At 48.6% G+C, this 23,857-nt stretch overlaps 1 protein-coding gene across 2 annotated transcripts in view; it reads left to right on the top strand.

The window, feature by feature from the left end:
• The first annotated feature begins 3,748 nt into the window (after positions 1–3,748).
• ITGA8 (integrin subunit alpha 8) overlaps positions 3,749–23,857 on the top strand; it is a 125,531-nt gene continuing 105,422 nt past the window's right edge. Inside the window, exons 1-2 of one of the 2 annotated variants that reach the window (XM_083578506.1) lie at positions 3,749–4,248; positions 7,810–7,934. In XM_083578506.1, coding sequence (XP_083434632.1) covers positions 3,803–4,248; positions 7,810–7,934 — 571 coding nt within the window. In that variant the 5' untranslated portion in view covers positions 3,749–3,802. The remainder of the gene's footprint in view (positions 4,249–7,809; positions 7,935–23,857) is intronic. The other variant, XM_083578507.1, reaches the window with a different exon arrangement.

The following is a 23,857-nucleotide window of genomic DNA, read 5'->3' as shown; positions in this document are numbered from 1 at the left end:
GAGATAGACTAAAGGAGAGAGGTAACAACTTCCTTCTGTTACAGGATACTGCTGCTGCTGCTTTTGTTCTTACTCGCATTTTTTTTAATGCTCCCCTCCAGAACCAGAAATAATTGCAAAACTTACTGATGTGTCAGAATGACTGTCTGTCTCAAACAGGGAACCAAAGGTTCATACCCTTCCTCTTCTGGCAGTAGGGTAGTTACTTATGATCCACAAAAATAATATAGGTTTATTTTTTGCACGGGGGTTCCGTTCCTGGCCCCTGTGTGCATCTGCAGAACCCACATTAGCCTGCTCTGCCCCCATTCTGCCCTCTTCCAAGTCAAAAAGGACCTGCCCATCGGTGGTTACACATCAGTTAAAAAGGTAAAGGGACCCCTGACCATTAGGTCCAGTCGTGGCCGACTCTGGGGTTGCGGCGCTCATCTCGCTTTATTGGCCGAGGGAGCCGGCGTACAGCTTCCGGGTCATGTGGCCAGCATGACTAAGCCGCTTCTGGCGAACCAGAGCAGCGCATGGAAACGCCGTTTACCTTCCCACTGGAGCGGTGTCTGTCTATCTACTTGCACTTTGACGTGCTTTCGAACTGCTAGGTTGGCAAGAGCAGGGATCAAGCAACGGGAGCTCACCCCATCACGGGGATTCTAACCGCCGACCTTCTGATCGGCAAGTCCTAGGCTCTGTGGTTTAACCCACAGCACCACCCACGTCCCACACATCAGTTGGACGGATGCAAAATGGTTGCCGCCTCCACGTCTTGCCTTGATTGGGGAAACAGTGACGCCTGTGGCCCATTATGGCCCTTGATGTGAAAAATCGTCCCCACCCCTGTCTTACAGTTCACTATTAGCTACAACTCTGTCAAACCATATTCACCTGTTTGAAGTACAGTGGTACCTCAGGTTAAGTACTTAATTCGTTCTGAAGGTCCATACTTAACCTGAAACTGTTCTTAACCTGAAGCACCACTTTAGTTAATGGGGCCTCCTGCTGCTGCCGCACCGCTGGAGCACAATTTCTGTTCTCATCCTGAAGCAAAGTTCTTAACCCGAGGTAATATTTCTGGGTTAGCGGAGTCTGTAACCTGAAGCGTATGTAACCCGAGGTACCACTGTACCAGAAATAAAGATTTAATAAGGTTTAACATTTGCCATAAGTTTCTCAACTAAAATTTTCTTTTTTATCAGATTATTTCATCCTGCTTTTTAAAATTTCAGCCGATTTTATTCCTTTTTAAGAAAACAACCAGATGTTGGGAAATAAATTAATTGTAATGTATATGATGTGATTGTTTTGTCATAGTTATGCTGAAAGAGGGCCAAATATTTCCCTTCCCCCTCTTGAGTTTGAGAGGCCTCCGTGGCTCCATTCCCACCGCTATGGGAAGTTGATGTGTTCATTTCACCCTTAAAAATCTGCACAACAGCTCTGGTTACATCTCACTTAACACTGCAGCTGATAGGAGCGTCTCAAAAGTCAAATAGCATGAGGCAGGGCAAGCTGGTGATGACAGCTTAAGGCGCTGCACTTAACCTTGGAAATAAATTTTGCTCTTTGCTTGCAGTGGTTGGATGTGGCCAAGTAATTCTGCCTGCCGCTCTCATATGCATTCACACCACTACTATATATATATAAATTCACCCTACACTGTCTCTGACTTTGTTTTAAATGCCTTCGTTCAGAATGTTCTCAACTGACTCCTCCATCTCTCTCCTTCCACGGCTTTTTGTTTGTCCTGCCAAAAGCTACAAGATAAGCCGTTTTTAGAGAAGTACCCAGATGTGTGTGAGGAAGGGCCTTTTTCTCATGCCAGAAAAAAACACACCAGACAATTTGGCTCCATCACGGTGTATCTCTGTCCCCCTTCCCTTTGTTTTAGTGAAAACTACAATACAGGCAAGTCCTACCTATATTAACAACACTGATAAACAGAACTCAGGAAAGGTAGAGGTTTTTTTGAGAGAGAAAGTTGTCAATACTTTGCCTTAACCATGGATAGGGAAGCAGTCGTCATCCAGATGTTTTCAGACTACAACTTCCATCATCCCAGACCATTGGCCATGCTGGCTGGGTCTGATCGGGGTTGGAGTCTGGCAACATCTGGCTGCACGGGCGTATCAATAAAACCAATACAAATCTGATGTTCTGCCCTCCTCCCAAACAGAAGTCTGCTCTCCTAAGAAAAATCCTGAAAGGTCACTGGTTCCCCTCCTAACTTAAACCCTGAAAGCTGAGAAATATGGCCACAGATAAGCATTTTCTGAAGATTTTTGCCATTCCTCATTCTTCCTTCTGGCAAAAGAATACCCAGCTTGACTTTTGGGGAAAAGTCAGAAGCACAGCCTTCTTAGTTTGTTGAAAAGCAAGAAGTCCTGGAAGAGGGGGTGGGAGGAATCATGGTGGGGTGAAGAAAAAGCAGCAGCAGCTTGGGGCATTTTTGAGAGTATTATGCCATAAGGCAGGGGTCAGCAAGGTTTATCTTGCCTGGGCCAGATCAGTCCCATGGAGATCCCTCTGTGGGCAGGATCGCGTGTGTGCGCCCATGATTTCCATCGTCTGCGCCTGTGCAGACGTGATTTCCATCGTCTGCGCCTCTGCAGACGTGATTTCCGGTGTCTGCGCATGCACAGACGCGACATGATTTCTGGCGCCACAGAAGTGAGTCCCTGCGCTGTACCGATTTAGTGCAGCACATGAGCAGGGAGCTCGGTTTGGGGGCGGCTCGTGGGCCGGTCAAACACCCTCCGTGGGCTGCTTCCAGCCCATGGGCCTTAGGTTGCTGACCCCTGCCATAAGGTTTTGTGGAGCATAGTCCTCTTCATCAGATGGATGAAGAACTGCCTCAGTAGCCAGTGTGGTTGGATGCAGGACCTGGGAGACCAGGGTTCAAATCCCCCCTCCCCATGAAGTTCACTGGGTGACCTTGGGCCAGTCTAACCTACTTCACAGGGTGGTTGTTTGGGAAGTACAGGAGGAGCGTGAGAACCAGGGAGAACACCTCTGGCTCCTTGGAGAAAAATGCAGAGGCTGTAAGTGCAATAACTGTATCTGAGGGTAGACGGGAAGAAGAAACGGAGTACAGAGAAGTTAAGTGGCCCCGAAACGGCGCAAGTCCGTGACGACCCTCCGCGAAGTCGCAAGCATGCCAAATGAAGACAACAAGGACCATTCGCAAGAGCAGCGTGCGGACGCCAGACCTTGTGGGTGTCGTAAAGTGACTTCAGCCGCTTGCTTCTGTGGGAAATGAGCTTTCTCCTCTCCAGAGAAGCTCCAGCCCGGAAGCTCTTCTGGAAAGGCCATCAGCGATTAACTGAAAACAGCTTGCAGATACTTAATTGGCTTAGGATTTTATTTAAGTTAAGTGATGAATTAATATGTTTAATTTCATAATGTGAAGATCTAAGGATGTTAATGTTTAAGTTCATTTTTTTTAAGAACTGTGATTTGGAAAACAGTTAAAAGGACATGCAATGAAATTCAACCAAGGGGAAGCGAGGAAGTCACTTAACAATGTTAATAAGTGTAATTTTTAATAAGGCTATGATTTATATTTGTTTATTTTATGTGTTTGTTTGTTTGTTTGTTTGTTTATAATGTTGTGAAAACCAATAAAAAAAATTTGGGGGGGGGGAATGGAAGGGCCATCAGCGGGGCGGCGGCGTCTGCGTTTGGCGGGCTCGGCCCCCCCGCCTCCCCTCCCCGTCGCGGCCCGGCCGAGGCCACCAGGGGGCGCCCAGTCAGGCACTCCTCGCGCGCTGCCCCGACGGCCGGCAGCGGCGGGCTTTGCGCCTCCCTCGCCATGCCACCTCCTGGCAGGCGGGCGGGCGGGCGGCGCGCGCAGAGCGAGGCGCGGGGGCGGCAGCGGCGGCGGCCAGAGGTAGCCCGGCGAGGCTCCCAGCGGCGCCTTTCAAGCTCCTCGCTGCCGCCGCCGCCGCTTGGGACTCCTGAGGAGAGCAAGCGAGCGAGGGAGGGAGCGGCTGCCGGGAGGATGTGGAGGCGGCGGCGGAGGCTGCTGCTGGTGCCGCTGCTGCCGCTGCTCGGGTCGTCGTCGGCGGCGGCGGCGCCTTGGTGCGGGCGCTGCGCTGCGGGCGGCGGCGCGCTGCTCTCGCTGCTGCTGCTCCTGGCGCCGCTGGCCGGGACGCTGCGCGCCTTCAACCTGGACCAGGAGAAGCTCGCCGTCTACGGCGGCCCCGACGGCAGCTACTTCGGCTACGCGCTGGATTTTTACAGCCCGGCGCCCCACGCGTAAGTAGCGCCCGGCGCTTATATATATATATATAGGGCTCAGCGGCTGCGGAGACCTCGCCGCCCGTCCTCGCGAGCTGGTGGGAGTCGGTCGGCTGCCCTTGGGACGGACGGAGGACGTTGCCTTTTGCCGGATCAGGCCCACTGGTCCATCGAGCTCGGTGCGTGGACGGGCAGAGGCTCTCCGGGGTTTCAGGCAAGGGACTCTGCCCAGCTCCTACCTGAACCTGGGATTGAACCCGGGACCTTCTACATCCCAAGCAGATGCTCTGCTCCTGAGCCCGCGGCCAAGAGCAATGCGCGTACTCTTTCCTAGCGGGAGCCGTCTAGGCGCGGCTACTCGGAAGCAAGTCCAAAGAAGTACTTACTCCCAAGTCAGTGAAGGGATTGCAGCTGGCTTTCTCGAAAGTCAGCAGCTCCGCTGAGCCCAGCGAGACATACTTTCCAGTAGGCGTACATATAGGTTTACATAGGCAAGGCTACTTACCTGGGAGTAAGCCCATTGAACTCAAGTAGAGAGTTCAATCATACAGTTATCATACAGCGAGAGATTGCAATGGGCTGGTGGGAAGTTCCACCAATAGGTCTTCTGCGATCTGGACTAGAGAATGGAGTGGATCCTGTATCCTTCTTAGTCCAGACCGCAGAGTCCGGACTGATTTCAAGGCAGTTAAGTTGAACCAAATGCAGCGTCTCTTGCTATTTGATGCATGTGGACAGATCGCGAAGCATCCAGTATCCTTTTCCTCCAGAGCAGCGTCACAATGTGCAGGTCTACCGATCCGTGGGTTGATGTGAAGAACACATTTAAAGCATATCCCACCCCACTCCCTTAAAAGATTCTTGGGAATTGCAGTTTGTCAAGGATGCTGAGAGTTGTACCTCTGTGAAGGGAAACTAAAGTTTCCAGGATTGTTTGGGGGGGGGGGTTGCTTTAAATGCATGGTGCCCACACTCTACACAACCATGGTGCTGAAATCAATGCAATTGTAGAAATCTAGATTTAAGTAGGAGTTTCTGTGAGGCTGCGTCAGGGGCACATATAGGCACAGTGGCACAGCCTGACAGTATCACTGGCAAGTCACTTAAGATGCACCCTCCGGGTTTAGACTGTGTATTTCATAGAGCATCTGTGAAGCCCATTAAGAACAAGTTGTGTGTGTGTTACAGTGAAATGCTTTCTGCGACTTAAATAGAAGCGCATTTTTCTGCTGATTCAGCCCTACTGAATTTGACAGGATTAAAGCCAATTACTTTGCCTTAACTGGGCAGGAAATCAAACTGCAATTGTCCAATTTAAGGTGCACAGCAGTTTTCTATTGATAGTAGTTCTGTGGACTCTCTCTTTAGACGTCAGTGGGTGCTGCACTAAAACCTCTCTCTTGTAGGCTGTGGATTGTTGCCAGGTTGAATAGACTGAGCTGATTGCTTTGATGAGACCCGGTGTGGCCATAGGCAGGCTTGCATGCCATCAGTCTACCCTGTATTACTGTACATGTAGTAACAGAATGCATAGATCAGGCATAGGCAAACTCAGCCCTCCAGATGTTTTGGGACTACAGCTCCCATCATCCCTAGCTAACAGGACCAGTAGTCAGGGATGGTGGGAATTGTCGTCTCAAAACATATGGAGGGCCGAGGTTGCCTATGCCTGGCATAGATTTAATCCACTGAAAAGCATGGTGCTTGAGATGAGTTCTGTTTGCAATGTTTGATCTGTGATGTCCCATTCACCCATACATGTGGTGTTTGCAGTAACCTAGTGATGAATGTACACATATGAATGGCTCCTGGGTCTATCAAATATTTGGAGGGAATGTGGACCAGGGACAGGAGAGAGTCATCCCAATATTTGAGAAATGAATTCATGGAATGTTGGTGTCACATTGGAGATCTGCAAGCAGATTTTCTGGAGCAGAGAAGATGCTGGTGTATGGCTTATGGCCAGCTTTGGGGCCAACGCCTATACGGAGCAAATAGAGCATAGTGTCTATGAGCTATGAAAGCCCCTGGTTTGAGTCTTCCACCACCAACTCTCATGGTAGCCTTAGACGAAGCCATTCTTTCTCAGCCATTAGTCCTCCTGTCTCCAAAATTGGGAGATACTAATACTGACTTACCTTAAAGCAGGTATGGGAAACCTGTGGCCCTCTGTATTTTGCTGGACTACAACTCCCATCATTCCTCACCACTGGCCAAGCTGGTTAGGTCTGATGGAAGCTGGAGTCCAACAACATCAGTGGCAGGGTGGGGTCCCTCAAACCTGCCTCCTTTCTGCCTTCAGCATATGATGGTGGTGCTGACAGTAGTGACTGACGCCCCTAATGCACCAGCCAATGGATGGTGGTGATGTGAGAGCTAGTTCATAGACTCACAGAATCATAGAATTGCAGAGCTGGAAGGGGGGCCACAAGGGTCAACTAGTTCAACCCTTTGCAATGCAAGAGTTATTCACCCAATGTTGGGCTCGAACCCATGACCTTGAGATGAAGGGTCTCATGCTGTACCGAATGAGCCCTTTGGCCTTCTTACTGAGATCAACAGAATTTGCCTGGTGAAGCCAAAAGTCTGTTTATGCAGCAGTTTCCCCCAGATGGCTCACAAACAGTTCACAACCCCTAGTTGTTTGTTTGTTCCTAGCTTCTTACGATGAGTAGTACACTCCCTCTAAACATACGTAGAGCTTGTTTGTAGCAATGTCATGACCACTGACAGACCTATCCCTTGTGAATCCCTTTCATCTTTGCTTTGAAAGCTGTCTACTCTACTGGACTTCACAATGTAATGTGGCAATGAATTTTCCTTAAGTTGAGAACATAAGAAGAGCCCTGCTGGATCAGGCCAAAGGCCTGTTTAGCCCAACATCCTGTGTCCCACAGAGATAAGCCAAATGCTTCTGTGAAACCCACCAGCAGGGCATGGGGGCATGTTAATGATGAGCTTGGTGGAGAAGTTGTCCTGTAACCCTATTTAGACATCCAAAGAATAAGGCAGAAGGCAGAATTCATGGCGTAGCTTCTCAGGTGGCATGTATGTTGGATTAACAACCCCTCAATACCTTCATCCAAGTCATTTATAAAGATGTTGAACAACAATGGGCCTAGGACAGAACCCTGCAGCACTTTTCCCCAATGATAATTAGGAACTGTTTGTGAGCACTCTTTGGATTTGGTTACCAGCTTCTCCACAACAATATCATGGAGGACTTTGTCGAAAGCCTTACTGAAATCAAGACACACTATGTCCACAGTATTCCCTTATCCACCAAGCTTGTAACTCAAAAAAGAAAAAAATGAGATTCATCTGGTATGACTTGTTTTTGAGAAACCCATATTTAGTAATCTTAGTAATCACAGCATCCTTTTCTAAGTGCTCACCAACCAACTGTTTAATTACTTATTCCAAAAAGTGCTTGACCATTATTTATTCTTGTTGAATGCTTATAAGTTGTTTTTTTTAATTAGCTATTGAGCTAGCCTTCAGCAAACAGCCATGTTTCAATGAAATGGCTGACTTTTGCTATTTCATCCTTGTTCATGAACGCCTATGGATGTTTTGCAGAGTAAGCGTCCTAGTTGGAGCTCCTAAGGCCAACACTACCCAACCAGACATCGTGGAAGGAGGAGCAGTCTACCATTGCCCTTGGCCAGCCGCTGACTGTAAACAGATCCCATTTGATAATACAAGTAAGTGAACTGGTTCTGTGTCAACATCGGTATGGAAACATGTAGTTGAACCCAAGTTCTGATGAAGCTGTGCCTACTCCCTGTGGCATTCCCTCCAATGGTGGTCATTTGCCTGACCTAACTCTCTGCAACTTCCCAGGAGGAAACACCACTCTTGGGTGTTTGTATGTATGTGCTTTGTGAGGAAGGATTCCATGGGGTTCCCCAAAGAGATAGCAGTGCTATGACCTCCAGTGCTTCTACTTAGGCCACATTCATACTATACATTTAAAGCACCATGACACTATTTTGAACATGGCTTCCTCCAAAGAATTCTGGGAGCTATAGCTTGTTAAGGGTGTTGAGAGTTTCTTCCCCCCTCCCAGAGCTACAATTCCCAGAGTTCCCTGTGAAGGATTGATTGTTCAACCACTCTGGAAATTGTAACACTGGGGAATAAAGGTCTCCTAACAACTCGCAGCACAGGAGCTATCCCACCCATGAGGCAAGGTAAGACAACTTGCCTCAGGTGGCAGGATCTACAGGGCCATCAGATCAAGTCTCCAAGAAATGAATAGCCACCTGCTCCTGCTGCTGCCGCCGCCATGGTGGCAACAATGGCTGTGGCACGCTCCTTGGAGGCCAGATCTGACACTACCTTGGCAGCGCCCCCACCCCATGCCACCTCTACAGCAGCCTTCTGGCAAATAGGAGGCACTGTTGGTCTCCTACCGCCCTTGTTCCTGATGTAGCTCATTATTCCCATCCCGTTCCCGATATAGATCTTCACTCACCCTTTTTTTGTCATAGCAGGGGACATGGAGCATTCTGCGATATGTCTCAGGTGCCAACAAGTATTGGTCCAGCCCTGCTCAGCGCCCTTAGCAAACTACAGTTCCCAGAATTCTTTGGGGGAAGTCAGAAGTCTTTAAAGTGGCACCATGGTGTTGTGAATGTGGTCTTAGGCTCTCCACCTTCACTAACTTTCCTGGGTGTCCTGAACCTTCCCCCACCCCGGATGTTTTCATGCAATGTGATTTACACTGGAGTCCTTGTTTTTGTTTCGTATTTCTTTTTTAAGAGGGCCGGCCTTGAGTTTTACATAGTGAGCTCCTTGTTCAGTGTTCCTCTCTGAAGCTGAAATCTGTGTGCACTCAGTGTTTAGCACCCAGTCTTTTGCATCTCCCTCCATATGCGCAGGGATTTCTGTCTGGTTGGGTGGAGCAAAAAGGTACCCTTGCGCTGCATGCTTATTTAATTCTTTTCAGAGGGGAGAACTTTCAGGATAATGGAGGCTGGGTGGAAACCAGTGTAGGCATCATATGGATGGATTGCATCCACTTCAAACCCCTCCCCCACCCCCTCCGACAGATGGTTCCTATTTAATTAAAGGGAAAACACATTTGAGACAATTCGGGCTGTTTATGTTTGCTGTTGTTTTCCCTTTATGGCCCTTGAAAACCATTTAGTGCTAGTGTCTTCTGAAACATTAAAACTGAAAGGTTTTAATTTAGTCAGATCTGATCTTTAGAAGGGATGGGGGCTATGATTCATGGAACTTAGTTTAACTTTAGTGGTGCTTTCTTGAGAACATGGGTACACCCAGCCCCCTTTCTGCAAACATCTATTTCAAAACTTCCCTGGGAGGGAGGCAAAATTAGTAAGGTGATACCTTTGGACACACCAGTGTCTTCTGGGGGAGGTCTCCTTCAGACTCATGTACAGTAAGGAGGCTGGAAGTGAAACTCAGCTCAACAAGCAAAATTTAGATGGGTACAAACATTGTACAGTATTGTGTAATTCGCCCTATGTCCTGCCTGAGCACATGAAATGGTTGTGGGACAATAGAGAAAGAAATCTTAAGGACACAGTCCTTTGTAATGACTCAGTTACAAAGAAACCATGGTGTTCCCACCCCACAATAGCTTTAAGAATCCCCATGTAGCTATATAGTTCCCAGACTTTTAAGTGTGTTGTCAAAGTTCTATTTGAGAACCAAACAAGACTCCCCCAATGGGAGGTATGTTTGACCAGGTGACAGGGTGCTTTCCCCTGTAATCATATCTCTCAGCAATTTACTTTGGGATCTATAGCAGGGCAGAAGTTGGATCAGGGTCTACTGGTAGAGCTCTGGGTGATCTGTGGTAGATCAGCAGGGATTCCTGGTTCCCAATTGTTTCAAATTTGCAACAACAAGGGCTTTCTTTTTCCTCTTTATTGCAGGAACCCACTTAAAAGAGGAAAAAGAAAGTCCTTGTTAAGGAAGCTTAAGGAGAAAAAAAAGAGAGCGCAGATTTCTGTGTTAAAGAGTTCTGAACTCAGTTCTGGTACCAAACGGACACTCCTGAGCTGAACTTGTGTTCAGAGGTGCCCTGCCCCTTAATCCTAAACATGCTATGTCTGCTACTGCTACCACCACCACTTGGTCACTATTTTGCAGCAGGTTCCAGTTGATGGACCTTGAGACTCTAGTAAAAACAAAGCAGATTGAGAAATAGGTACACTGAGGGAATGTCCATGCTGTACGACCAGAATGTTGAGTTTACTTACATTCTTTGCGTATGTGTTTTCCCACGGCAAGTGTAGGGAGCCTTTGACGCTTCAGATGTTGCTGAACCACAGCTTCCATCATCCCTGAACTCTAGGTTGAAGAACACTTCCCTAGCCCACTGAGAGCTGGTCATTTATGCCTGCTGATGTGCCACCAATGCGCACAGAATGATGTCTTTTGACAAACTTCTGTAAGCTCTCCTAAATGTGAGTTAGTGGTGGCAGAACAGAACCTGGATTCCTATGTCTGTAGGCAAGCACACATGATCTCCTTGCAGCTGACATTTGCAGATGCAGTCATGAAAACAGGTTCTCAGAACTGAGAATTTATGGGCAAAGGTTTGTAGGAAAGGAAAGAACAGTAGTGGATCAATGCTCTCAGAAGTAGGGAGCACAGGAATGCAGAAACAGGTTGGAGACAGTGTTAGAAACTGAGATATAAAAGCTAGGTGCTAAATGGAACCTTGAATATAGGTTATGGGTGCAACAATGGAATGTATAGGCACACTTTTTTAATAAGGACAATACAAAGCTGAAAATGAATGAATTTCAACTAAAATATTATGTTCATTTTTCACATGGTCTAGTCCTTCCCAAGCCCACCCACCTAATATTCTTAAGAGGGTCTCTTCTCCAGTCTTCATAGAGTAGCTGGAAGTGGGGAGGCAGAAAAAGGTCCTCCTTTCCTTCTACTCTATGGTTTTAATCTGAAATCTTGGGCGCAGTACTGCGCCCAGAGCTCAGAAACTGCTCGCACTAATTAAATTCCCTGTTGCAAAATGCGCCTAGAACAATAGGAGTTTCAAACACTGCTAACAGCACAAATCTACTGATTGCATCAACATTAGTATAATCTCTGTCTACCTTCCTTTGGCTACTACTGTATTGCGACCCCAGAAATACTTCCTGGCCCTTTAAGCACATTTGGAGTTACTCATGCAGAACTAAACTAGAGGAAATAGCATTCAGGTCTTGGAATAATACGATGAACAATATGTACAAAATCTCTAGTGTTAAAGATCTATGTTAGTGAGTGTATGTGTGAGAGAGTTTGGCTATGCCATGCTGTCCTTAGAATGTTTCATTAGAAGTAAGCCCATTCAATGAGCATATTTTTTCTCCATCAAGTCTCCTTAGAATCATGGCTTTAGTTGACTAGCACACATACTTTCAAGTATCGTAGTGACATCAAAAGTGTAGTGATGGACTCATTTCCCAAATTTGTCTTGCACCTGTATCTTTTTTTAAAAAAAAAAAGAGTATGAGAAGTCACCAATCCAGATAATGTAGCACTGGAAAGTGATTAGAATTCACCTCGTTAATATAGCCATGCTCTATGGAGATACACGTAGCACCTCTTGGCAGCTTCTGGAAGTGTGTGTGTGTGTGTGTGTGTGTGTGTGAGAGAGAGAGAGAGAGAGAGAGAGAGAGAGAGAGAGAGAGAGACTATTTCGCCAGGCCCTGTTGTGAGTGTGCAAGGACAACAGCACCAAGAACACCACAGACCTGGGGAGGAGACTTTGACATCATATGCCTCTAGCATCACACATCGCCAGCATCCAAATTCAGAGGCAAGCCAGGTGCCAAATTTCATCTGGCTGGACGAAGAGAAGCCCTGTCTCCTGGAGACAGTGACACCCAGTGTTAAGAACATAAGAATCCCACTGGATCAGGCCAGTGGTCCATCTAGTCAAGCATCCTGCCTTCACAGTGACCAGCCAGATGTCTATGTAAAACCTGGAAGCAGGATCTAAATGCAACAGTGTTGTCTCCATGAGACACCATCTCCCCTGGGCTCACTGCTGGTCATGCAATGACAGCAGAGATACCAGAGACCTAGGGAGTGATGCTGACCACAACCCTCCAGCTTCTCTTTCTTAGCTGTCCACCACCAAGAGATGAGCCAGGAGCCAAGTTTCATCTGTGGCCATGCTTCTTGTGTTGTTTTGATCTGTTTTCTTGCAGTTCATTTGACTAGACTTTGGGCTCTAAATCTTCCAAGAAGAGAAAAGTCATTTTAATATGACTAGTCAGAGCCACACAAGGAAACATTTTGGTGGCACCGAGCTGAACCTCTGATGTCTTACGTCACTGCTCGGTCCTTTCCCACTCGCAAAAAGAGATTTTCCAGTTTAATGAAGAATGGGAATGGAAGCCAACTGGCGTTAATTACAGACAAATGGGACTGGATCAAACACTGCAGTCATTTTATAGACTTGGGGTTAGCTAATACCAACGTTCTGGGTGTGACCTCAAAAAGAAAATGAGAGTTGGGTGGGCAGGGGTGTGTTAATACATAATATTTTAGGTCTGAATATCCAAAAGCTTAGTGTAACATAAAAAAAAAATAGTTCGGGCATAATTTGAAATTCATTTATTTTTGCACAAAAAAAGACAATAAATGATTAACTCTTAGTGTTGCATGAGCATGGACCCTAGACAACAGCTACAGGCAAGAAGTTAAAGCAGGTCCAGTCCAAGGGCCACTTTCTACCATTAGGAACCTTTCAGGGGCCACATGCCAGTGGTAGTCAGGGCCAGAGGCAAAAGTGGTTGGGGCAATGACTTTAACCATAGGCTACATTCCAGCATCTTAAAAAGCAGAGACATCACCTTGCCAACAAAGGTACATATAGTTAAAGCTATGGTTTTCCCAGTAGTGATGTATGGAAGTGAGAGCTGGACCATAAAAAAGGCTGATCGCCGAAGAATTGATGCTTTTGAATTATGGTGCTGGAGGAGACTCTTGAGAGTCCCATGGACTGCAAGAAGATCTAACCTATCCATTCTGAAGGAAATCAGCCCTGAGTGCTCACTGGAAGGACAGATCGTGAAGCTGAGGCTCCAATACTTTGGCCACCTCATGAGAAGAGAAGACTCCCTGGAAAAGACCCTGATGTTGGGAAAGATGGAGGGCACAAGGAGAAGGGGACGACAGAGGACGAGATGGTTGGACAGTGTTCTCGAAGCTACAAACATGAGCCTGACCAAACTGCGGGAGGCAGTGGAAGACAGGAGTGCCTGGCATGCTCTGGTCTATGGGGTCACGAAGAGTCAGACACGACTAAACGACTAAACAACAATTCCAGCAATGCAAAAGCTTCAGGCTTCTATATGCACCCACCCCAATCCAGGCAAGAAAGAGACCTTATCATAGTTTCCAGAAAGGCAAAATCACTTGAAGGAGGCCTGGGGCAGAGCATGACCTGCGGAGAAGGGGTGGGGTCTGAGGAAAGCCTCAAGTCCAGAGAGCCTTATTTGGTCCCCAGGCCTATGGTTTCTCTGCTCCTAACGAAAGAGGTTCAAAAGACCACATTTCAGTCTCTGCTTCCAGTTTGTTCTTAGCCCCTGAGCACAGGACTCCTTAGACATGTTTTCTGAGTAAGATGGCATTTAGAAAGCATTATGGGTCTTGTAACCTTTCAATGCGTGGGGACCCCACAGCACACTTGGATGAGTTTCTGGCTTCCTCCGCCAACAACACTTGCTGCACAAGTCGACAGAGCAGGAGCACGGGACGAGGACACTTCCTACAAGCGGCCTTTGTGAAAGAGCCATAACAGCAATTCCTCTGTTTTGGTCCAATTTTGAAACTATTGCAACATTGTCACCCAAAGCTTCAGAATGCATGGCTGACTTGGAGCAACGGCACGATCTCTCTTGCGGCGGCTTTATGCTGGAAGTTTATGAATGACTGTTGCTGAGGATCTGAGCATAATAAGACCCCTGTGGGATCAGACCAAAGGCCTATCTGGCCCAGCATCCTGTTTTCCTCAATGGCCAGCCAGATGCCAGTGGGAATCCTGCAAGCTAACGTTAGGGCAATATTTATTTTGCCCTAATGGGCAATAGCTTCCCTTGCTGTTGCTCTCCAGCAAGTGCTATTAAGAAACATGCACCTTATGTTCTTGGATCGGGAGGCAGCAAATAGCCATCACTAGTATGGGTTAATAGCCTTGTCCTCTATGCATTTGTCTAATCCCCCTTGAATGCTGCCTAAGGTGGTGCCCACTGCCGCAATTCCATAGTTTAACCGTGTGAAGATGTACTTCATTTGTATCTTCTGAGCTTTCCACTATTCAGCTTCACCAGACGACCCAGAGTTCTGCTCTTTTGACAGAAGGAGAACCCCCCCACACACTTTCTTTCCAGCATACATACTCTTACAAATCTTTACCATTACTCACCTTTTACAGCTGGGTCATCATTTTCATGGAGCTGTCCACCAAAACCCCCAAGATCTCTTACCTGCCCTTTGTCTCTGCTCACCATCCCCTCATGGAAGGAGAGGCTCACACTCTCCTTCACTGCCCAGCACAGAGTAACTGTTTGTGTCAATTACCCATTAAAAAGGTAAAGGTAAAGGGACCCCTGACCATTAGGTCCAGTTGTGACCGACTCTGGGGTTGCGGAGCTCATCTCGCTTTATTGGCCGAGGGAGCCAGCATACAGCTTCCGGGTCATGTGGCCAGCATGACTAAGTCACTTCTGGCGAACCAGAGCAGCACATGGAAACACCGTTTACCTTCCCGCCGGAGCAGTACCTATTTATCTACTTGCACTTTGACGTGCTTTCGAACTGCTAGGTTGGCAGGAGCAGGGACCGAGCAACGGGAGCTCACCCCATCACAGAGATTCGAACCGCCGACCTTCTGATCGGCAAGTCCTAGGCCCTGTGGTTTAACCCACAGTGCCACCTGCATCCCTAATTACCCATTACCTTGCTTTATACTGCATGATAGTTCTTCTCCCCAGCCAATTCCAGGGAACTGATTCAGCCTGAATTACTACACTGCTAAGCTGCCTCACACCTGGGTGAAGACTTCAAGCATCTAGTAATCTTCTACATTTATTAACTCTAGAAATTATGGGGGTAGGGGGGATATTGTACCCAGGACTTTTAGGGGAATCTGTCCCCCTCTCAAACCCATAACAGTAGGTCCCCATTGTTTTCTCTGGGAGCAAAGAAGTTCAATTTTAAAAGCAAAAAGCTGTGCTCCAGGTGCAAGAAATGAAGGTATGGCTTAACTATGGAGCATGCAAAATCCCCCCAACCCATTCCAACCGTAGTGGGATAAGCACAGGGATTATGGATGGCAGCTTTGGCATCCTAAGAGGCCATCCACTAAGGTGAGCAATATGTTGTGGAATTTGGGGGTGCTTTACATGAAAAGCGAGTCTTGTGGGCATAAGAACACATCAGATTGTGCAACAGGGCTGGCCACTGGGTACATGGACTGTGGCTTATGGGAACCAGGGTCCTATAACAGATGGAGGACACCAGGTTTGGAAAGGCTGGTGCCCGTCATTTCAAGGTTCTTGGAAAGACAGATGCAGTAAAGAAATAACTTCTTCCTAGGCATGCATAGTATTGCACAGTCCAATATATATTTTAATATGAGATTCTGAACTGCCTTGTTTTTTCTTCTTTGGCACCCCTTTGTTTCCAATATCCACTTTCTACCAGAACTGTAGCATCAGAAGGGGCACAAAGGGTCGTCAATGCAATGCAGGAATCACAGCTAAAGAAAGACATCAAACCTCTCTTCAAGACCCTCCAATGAGGGAGAGTCCATGAGAGTCCATCCCAAAGCCCTAGTGGTGATCATGAAGGGTGTATAGGAAAATGCTATTCTAGGATTGCACACAGCTTCTTTCAATAGCTGTTGCTTCTCAGGCCTTTTACAATTTCCACTTTATTTTTAACACTCTTATGCCTACAAAAAGCCCCACCCCTTTTTGAATCTCCTTAATTGAGAATTGAGATTTTTAGTTTTTAGGCTGGCTGAGCTGGGAGCAAACAGCTCAGTTATAATTCCGGTTCCAAGAAGAGTAAATAGCTTTCCCCTTGGTTAATTTTATTTCTTCCATGTCTCCATCTTTAAAACATCAGCAGCAAAGCCTATGTCCTTATTGCCTTACTCTGCTATTGGGTTCAGTTCCTGAAAGTCCATAAATCCTTCCCTCTGGTTGTTTTGTGTATACAAATAGGTACCCACTGATTTCAGCAGAATGAAAAGAACAGAAAACCCAAGAGCATGTTTTGGTTTGATTAGAGAGGGAGGAAGGGAGAGGAATTGCTCGCAGCCAGTAAATCTAGGGGGATGACAACCTGCAGTTGAGTTCCATTTGGGTTAAAAGGATGCCTGTGGGTCAGTACAGACTTTACAAATTGGCTGCTCATCGGGTGCTTCTCTCTTGGTGACTGCTGTAGCGTTTGAAGGGGAAATGAGAGTCTGAGGACACTTGCCCTGGGGGGGGGGGGCTTTTGAGATGCTGGGGACCCACAACCAATGTGTGCACCATGTGTTTACAAAATGTAGTCTTTCCTTCATGCAATAAAGCTGTTTTGTCAAAAGGCATGAGTATTATAAGGCAGAAGGCAAGGGGTGTGTGTGCTAGCCCTGCCCCTTCTGTCATGTCCTCAGGCCAGTTTGTCCTGCCCTCCACATTTTGATGGGCAAACGTCTGCTGTGGAGCCTGCTGTATGCACATAGACTCTGCATAATTAATTAATTAATTAATTAAATTTATGCACTGCCCTTCGCCCGAAGATAGCATGGCAGTTCACAAGATAAAAATACAGGATAAATGCACAAATAAATAACCAAGACAAAAACAAAACAAAACACACCCACCCACCCATACAAAAACAAACATTTATCAGGCTGTGGAATATTAATCAGCCAAAGGCCTGGTTGAAGAGGAACATTTTCACCTAAAGATTATAATGAAGGTGCCAGACAAACCTCCCTGGGGAGAGAATTGTGCAAACAGGGAGCCATCGCAGAAAAGGCCCATTCTCCTTGAAATATACTCAGAGTCGCGAAGTGATTTCATGCTCTTTATTCAGCTCATAGTGGTGAGGAGGAATGAATGAATGTCCCATCAAAGTATCTGCTTTATATACATTATTTACACAATGGGCTGCACATGATTGGCTAATTCCGGAATTCTACTGTAAGCCAATCAGGTTGTGGATTCACTTCTATCTGGAGCATGATTGGGTAGTTCCTGCCAACCAATCATACTGCTGCATTGTTCTAGGACCAATCAGACTGCTGCATTCTGAATCCTATTGTTCTAGGACCAATCAGACTGCTGCAGTTTGGATCCTATTGTTCTAGGACCAATCAGACTGCTGCAGTTTGGATCCTATTCAACTCAGTACATAACACCCCTCCCCTCTAAGTTCCAGTCCTGCCCGGGAGGTTGCATTCATAGTCCTCGAGGTACGCTGGCGGCCTACGTGTGCGTTGCGGCCTGGGGTGTTCCCTGGTCCGGGGTTCAGGTTCTGGCTCGTGTTCCAAGGATGCTGGCTGTGATGGGGCTATTTGGTCTGGCGCAACTGGCTCGCTCAGTCGTGGTTCTGGTTCCGGTGTCCTTTCGGCCTCGCAGGTCCTCTCTGTATTTACTGATTCTGCCTCTCCTGCTGGCCCCTCGTGCTCTATGGGCCTCACTGCCCCTCTGTTCCCTTGGGACTCCTCTGAACTTTCCTCCTCCTGGTTTTCTCCCGGGAATCGTCGCCGTATCTGGTCGCAGTGACGGCGCCAGCATTGCCCTCCATCTGTTAGCACCTCGTACGACACGGGGCCAGTGACCCTGGTGACTGTGGCGGGTACCCATGCTGGGCCTGCCCCAAAATTCTTTGCGTACACTGGGTCCTGGGCCTCGAAGGTCCAGGGGTTCCTGCCTTCCCCCACTCCTACCTCATCCTGAGCTCTATCGGGGTGAAGGCGGTCCAATCTGATTGCAAGGCGCCGACCCATTAGTAGTTCAGCGGGGCTCCAGCCAGTCGTTGAGCTGGGGGTGCTGTGCTGTGCTAGAAGGAATGTGGCAAGGCGGTACTCCCAATCCCCTTGCGTCATGCGGCGAAGGGTGTCCTTGGTGGTCCGCACCATGCGTTCTGCTTGGCCATTGGTGGCAGGATGGAATGGCGCCGAACGGATGTGGCGGATGGCGTTCTGCGCTGTGAAGGTTTGGAATTCTCCTGACGTAAATGCAGTCCCGTTGTCTGAGACGAGAGTGTCAGGGAGCCCGTGGGTTGCAAACAGCCTGCGTAGTACCCGGATGGCTGCGGACGTAGAAGTGGACGGTACCAGTGCGACTTCCAGCCATTTGGTGTAGGAGTCCACCACTATGAAGAATGTTTTCCCCTGAAAGGGACCAGCGAAGTCCACATGCAGGCGTGACCATGGTGCTCGGGCGGACTCCCAGGACTGGACTGGGGCCCTTGGGGGATCTGGGCGGGATTCTTGGCAGGCCTGGCAGTGTTTGACCCAGGCCTCTATCTCTCCGTCGATCCCCGGCCACCACACATAACTCCTGGCAAGGGCCTTCATTCTTACTACCCCTGGGTGTGTCTCGTGTAGGGCTGTGAGGACCCTTTTGCGGAGGGGCTGGGGAACAACGACCCTGCTTCCCCATAACAGGCACCCCTTGTGGGCCGACAGTTCATGTTTGCGGGTTGTGTAGCCGGCAAATTCTGGCCCGGGGCTGCTGCTGGGCCATCCCCTCCACACCCAGTCCAGGACCCGGGAGATGACCCTATCTTTCTTGGAATGGTGTGCAACTTCTTGTGCCTGAATGGGGCGGTCGGGAAGCAGCTCCAGGCTCATAACCTCTTGTGCAGGTGCTGGGTCGGGGCCTGTTTCCGGTAGTGGTAGCCTGCTGAGGGCATCCGCATGGCCCATCGCCTTCCCCGGATGGTGAATCAGTGCATACTGGTAGCTGGCAAGGAAAATTGACCACCTGAGGACGCGAGGAGACAGCACTTGGGGGGTCTGCTTTTCAGGGGCAAATAAGCCAAGCAACGGCTTGTGGTCAGTCACCACGGTGAAGGGCCGCCCGTACAAGAAATCATGGAATTTTTTTACTCCCTTCACGATTGCCAGACCCTCCTTGTCGATTTGCGAGTAGTTCCGCTCGGTTGCGTTGAGTGTCTGGGAAAAGTATGCCACCGGTACCTCTCTTCCATCCGGGAGTTGGTGTCCCAGGACAGCGCCAATTCCATAGGGCGAGGCATCGCATGCTAGCACCACCGGCAGCCTCTCGTCGAAGTGTGCCAAGACCGAGTTTGAGACAAGCAAGTCCTTGACTGCCTGGAATGCGGCCTCCTGGCGCTGGCCCCACACCCAAGGGGCCCGCTTGTCCAGGAGTCTGTGTAGGGGCTCTGCTACCGCCGCCTTGTGGGGAAGGAAGGAATGGTAAAAGTTCAATAGTCCCAAGAAGGCCTGAAGTTCAGTCTTGTTCTTGGGCGCTGGGGCATCACAAATGGCCCGTACCTTGTCCCCAGTCGGGTGGACCCCTTCTGCGTCCACCATAAATCCCAGAAAGTCCACCTGAGGCACTCCTAGTAGACATTTTTCCCGCTTCACCTTGAGACCCGCCGTCTGGAAACGGTGCAGAATGGTGCGGAGGCGGTCCTCAAACTCCTCTGGTGTGGGCCCAGCAATCAACACATCATCGAAGAAGGGGGTGACGCCAGGAATCCCTTTAAGTAGAGAGTCCATTAGATTCTGGAATATGCCTGGTGCCACGCTGACACCGAATTGCAGCCGCTTTACCCTGAATGCTCCTCTGTGCGTCACAATCGTCTGTGCCTCTGCTGTGGCCTCATCTACTGGCAGCTGTTGATATGCTTGGGCCAAGTCCAGCTTGCCAAAAATTTTCGACCCAGCCAGGGTGGCAAGAACATGGCTGACCACTGGCACTGGGTATGCATGGGCCGTGAGGGCCTTGTTTATGGTACATTTGTAGTCTGCGCAGATGCGGACTGAACCATTAGGCTTGACGGGCGTGACGATTGGGGTTTCCCAGGGGGCATTAGGCACCGGCTCCAGCACTCCTTGCTCCACGAGCCGGTCCAATTCCTCGTCTATACGGGGTTTCAGGGCGAACGGGACCCGGCGGGCCTTGAGCCTGACCGGTCGTACTGCGGGGTCAAGCTGTAGAGCAATGGGGGGGCCCGTATACTGTCCCAATTTCCCACCGAAAACCCCCGGAAATTCCTTGCATATGGCGTCCACGTCCACTTGTAAGCTAGTGTGGTTCACCCCGGTGACGGCTAGCCCCAGTGGTCCAAACCATGCCAATCCCAGTAAGCTAATGTAGGGGCCCTTGACCACAAGCAAGTCCAGTTGCCGCGTCCGCCCTCGGTATTGCACCCTGAAGGTCCCCACCCCCATTGTGGGGACCTTACGTTTTTGGAAGTCCCGGAGGGTGAATGGGGCCGGCCTGAGTTTGGGACCCCCAGTAGGACACAGTTTCCTTAAGGTCCTTGCCGAGATTATGGATAGAGTTGAACCCGTGTCAAGCTCCATGCGGCATGGGGCCCCCTCTATCTGTACGTCAACATAAATTTTCTCTACGTTGGGGTGGGGCAACTGGTATACCTGGAAGTCCGTGAGCTCTGTCGAGTTGCCTTGGTGCGTTGGGCCCCGGGACCTGGGGCTCTTGGATTGGTCATCTGATGCCTGGCGTCGGGTGGGCCGAGCCCGACACACCCGGGCGATGTGTCCCAATTTTCTGCACTGCCTGCACTCTGCGTTGCGGAAACGGCAGGTCCTCCTCTCGTGACTTTCTCCACAGCTTGCGCAGTTCCCTCCTTCTCGTCGAGGCAGCTGTGGTATGTGGGCTGCTTGAGTGCGCTGCTGTACTCGGTGCACCTCCTCCCTGTCGGGTCCTGAGTCGTCGGTGAGGTCTTCGTGGTGGACCCTCAGTTGGGACAGCTGGCTCGGCCGTGCCTCTTGCGTCGACCTCTTGGCAGCTTCCGTTGCCAGGGCCTCCTCCAGAGCGACCTGGAACGTTAGGTCCTTCTTAGCGTAGAGGCGTCGTTGCAGCTTCTCATCCTTCAGGCCACCGACGAGGCGGTCACGAAGCATGTTCTCCAGCTCTGAGAAGTTGCAGAACCGGGCGGCTTGGCGGAGAGAGGTCACAAACCCAGTTATGGTTTCCCCAGGGGCTTGCCGCTTTGCGTAGAAGGCATTTCGACGAGCCACCACTGAGGGCTGCGGCGAAAAGTGCCCCTTCAGCTGTTCCATTATTGTTTTGTATGGAACAGTAGCGACGTCTTCAGGCGCAAGGAGAGCCCGGGCGATTTCAAACGTCTCCTCTCCGCAGACGCTGAAGAATATCGCCCTCTTCTTGGCGTCTTCTTCGTCGGTGACCCCTTTGGCTTCTAGGAGGAAGGTGAAACGGGAGGCGTACGCTTCCCAGTCTCCAGATGCTGGGTTGAATGGCGAGAAGCTGTTGTCGGTTGCCATTCTGAGTTTCTTGTGTCCCGGAGCTGAAGCCTGGAACACGGTGCGAGGCAGCGGTGCGGCAGGTGGCGGTGCTGCGGTGCTGTGTGTGGCAGTCAGCTCAGCGGGATCCCACCTTCGTCGCCAGTGAAATATACTCAGAGTCGCGAAGTGATTTCATGCTCTTTATTCAGCTCATAGTGGTGAGGAGGAATGAATGAATGTCCCATCAAAGTATCTGCTTTATATACATTATTTACACAATGGGCTGCACATGATTGGCTAATTCCGGAATTCTACTGTAAGCCAATCAGGTTGTGGATTCACTTCTATCTGGAGCATGATTGGGTAGTTCCTGCCAACCAATCATACTGCTGCATTGTTCTAGGACCAATCAGACTGCTGCAGTTTGGATCCTATTGTTCTAGGACCAATCAGACTGCTGCAGTTTGGATCCTATTCAACTCAGTACATAACACCTGTTGCCACCCTCTGGACCTCTTGTGGAGGAGGAATACCAAGAAGGGACTCAGATGATGAACGCAGAGTCCAGGATGGTTTATATGGGGAACACAGAGTCAAGGATGGTTATATTGAGGTGTTGCAGCCCTGAGCCATTGGGACTGCAGAGGCTGAGAACCTCAGGCCCAGGGCTCAAATGTCTTTCTATCTGCCCAGATATGGTGGAAGTTGTAGCCCACAGCATCTGAAGGCTTCTATACTGGGTACCACTGCTATCCACTGAGAAGCCTCATTGCTGACGTGATCTACATGCATATTCAGAACTTCTTTGGAGGTGTTGCTACACTTGCCCTTGCCACCTGGAGCACAACTTACATTTTGAGAGTTGTTGTTGTTGTTGTTTTGCTTAATGAGCCATCTTGGAGATTGTTGCAGCAAAAAGGTGGACTTAGAAGCATTATAATTAATTAATAAAGCCAACCTGCCTTTGAAAATAAGGATCCTGTTGCAGTTCTCTGAAGTGGCCGGAAGGGGTAGCTGGAGAGCAATGCAAAAATACTTCCCTACACCGTCTTCACAATTCTAAATTTAAGAATATTTGTTCAGTACGATCTCTGAATCCCTATCCTGTTAAAAATGTGACACACTAAAAATATATATTTAAAAATCTTAATTTACTGTAAAATAGCTTCTTTTCTTTTCCTGAAGCCCAGAATTGTTGGAATGAGATTTTGCTAATCTTGAACGATTAGGTGGTTTTCCTTCCCCTTTGGGTCTGCTCAATCACACCTTGACGAAACAGGTTGTGCTTTTCAACCAAAGGCTGCTTCACTGTCAAGTTGCAGGAGGGGAGATCTTGGGCCAAGTGTGCAGCTGAGATAAAGCATGAGTCAGTTTGGCCAGGAACAGAGCTGATTGTAACCAGAGCCAGGTACTTGTTTAAGGAGAGGAGAGGATGTATTCTGATACGCCAGGGATTTAATTACATGGAGAAGCTATTCACTGTTAAGATGGTGAGACGCTGTGGGACATTAACTACAAGACAGGATTTATTTCTGGAGAAAAGAAGCGAAAAGCTCACCGTCTCACTGCTTTTTGATGCAAGACGTTTAGGAACCTCTAACCATGTATGGGAAAAGTGCTTGTGGTGGATGTGTGGCTCCTGATGTCGACTGTGACTTTTTAAAAGTAAGAGACGCAGCTTAGTTAACCTGGATCTAAGGCTTGAAAAATCCACTCTCCGCTCTCAACTTAAGCCCAGAGATCCAGAATCCTCTGGATTCTGTTTTACTTCAGCTCACATTAGCCCCAGCCAGTATGGCCAGTGGTCAGGGGTGATGGGAGGGCTACAAGTTCTAAATTTAAGAATTGGACTGGCAGGCCAAGGAAATTGCACAGGTTGAAACTATAGTGCAAGCACAGCTTAAGAATCATGATGCTGGTATTGTCTTGGATGAAGCAATTTCTGACTTTATGGGGAATGGAAATATCTACCAACTGAGTTAGATTTTCAGATTTGGATGAATTAAAGTAATCCACCGGAATACTATTTTATTTTTACTTTTTATCATTTCTTCTTCCTGTGGTACTTTTTTTTATTTAAAAAAGCGCACAGACTAAATTTAGTGCTCTCTAAGCTGTATTCCATTATTTGTGGTACTTTTATGGATTTGCAGAAGCCCAGACACTCTG

Source organism: Podarcis filfolensis (assembly GCF_964270895.1).
Source record: "Podarcis filfolensis genome assembly, chromosome: 12".
NCBI classification, from domain to species: domain Eukaryota; kingdom Metazoa; phylum Chordata; class Lepidosauria; order Squamata; family Lacertidae; genus Podarcis; species Podarcis filfolensis.
The sequence above is the reverse complement of the archived record's forward strand: the minus strand, read 5'-3'. Positions and strand labels throughout refer to the sequence as shown.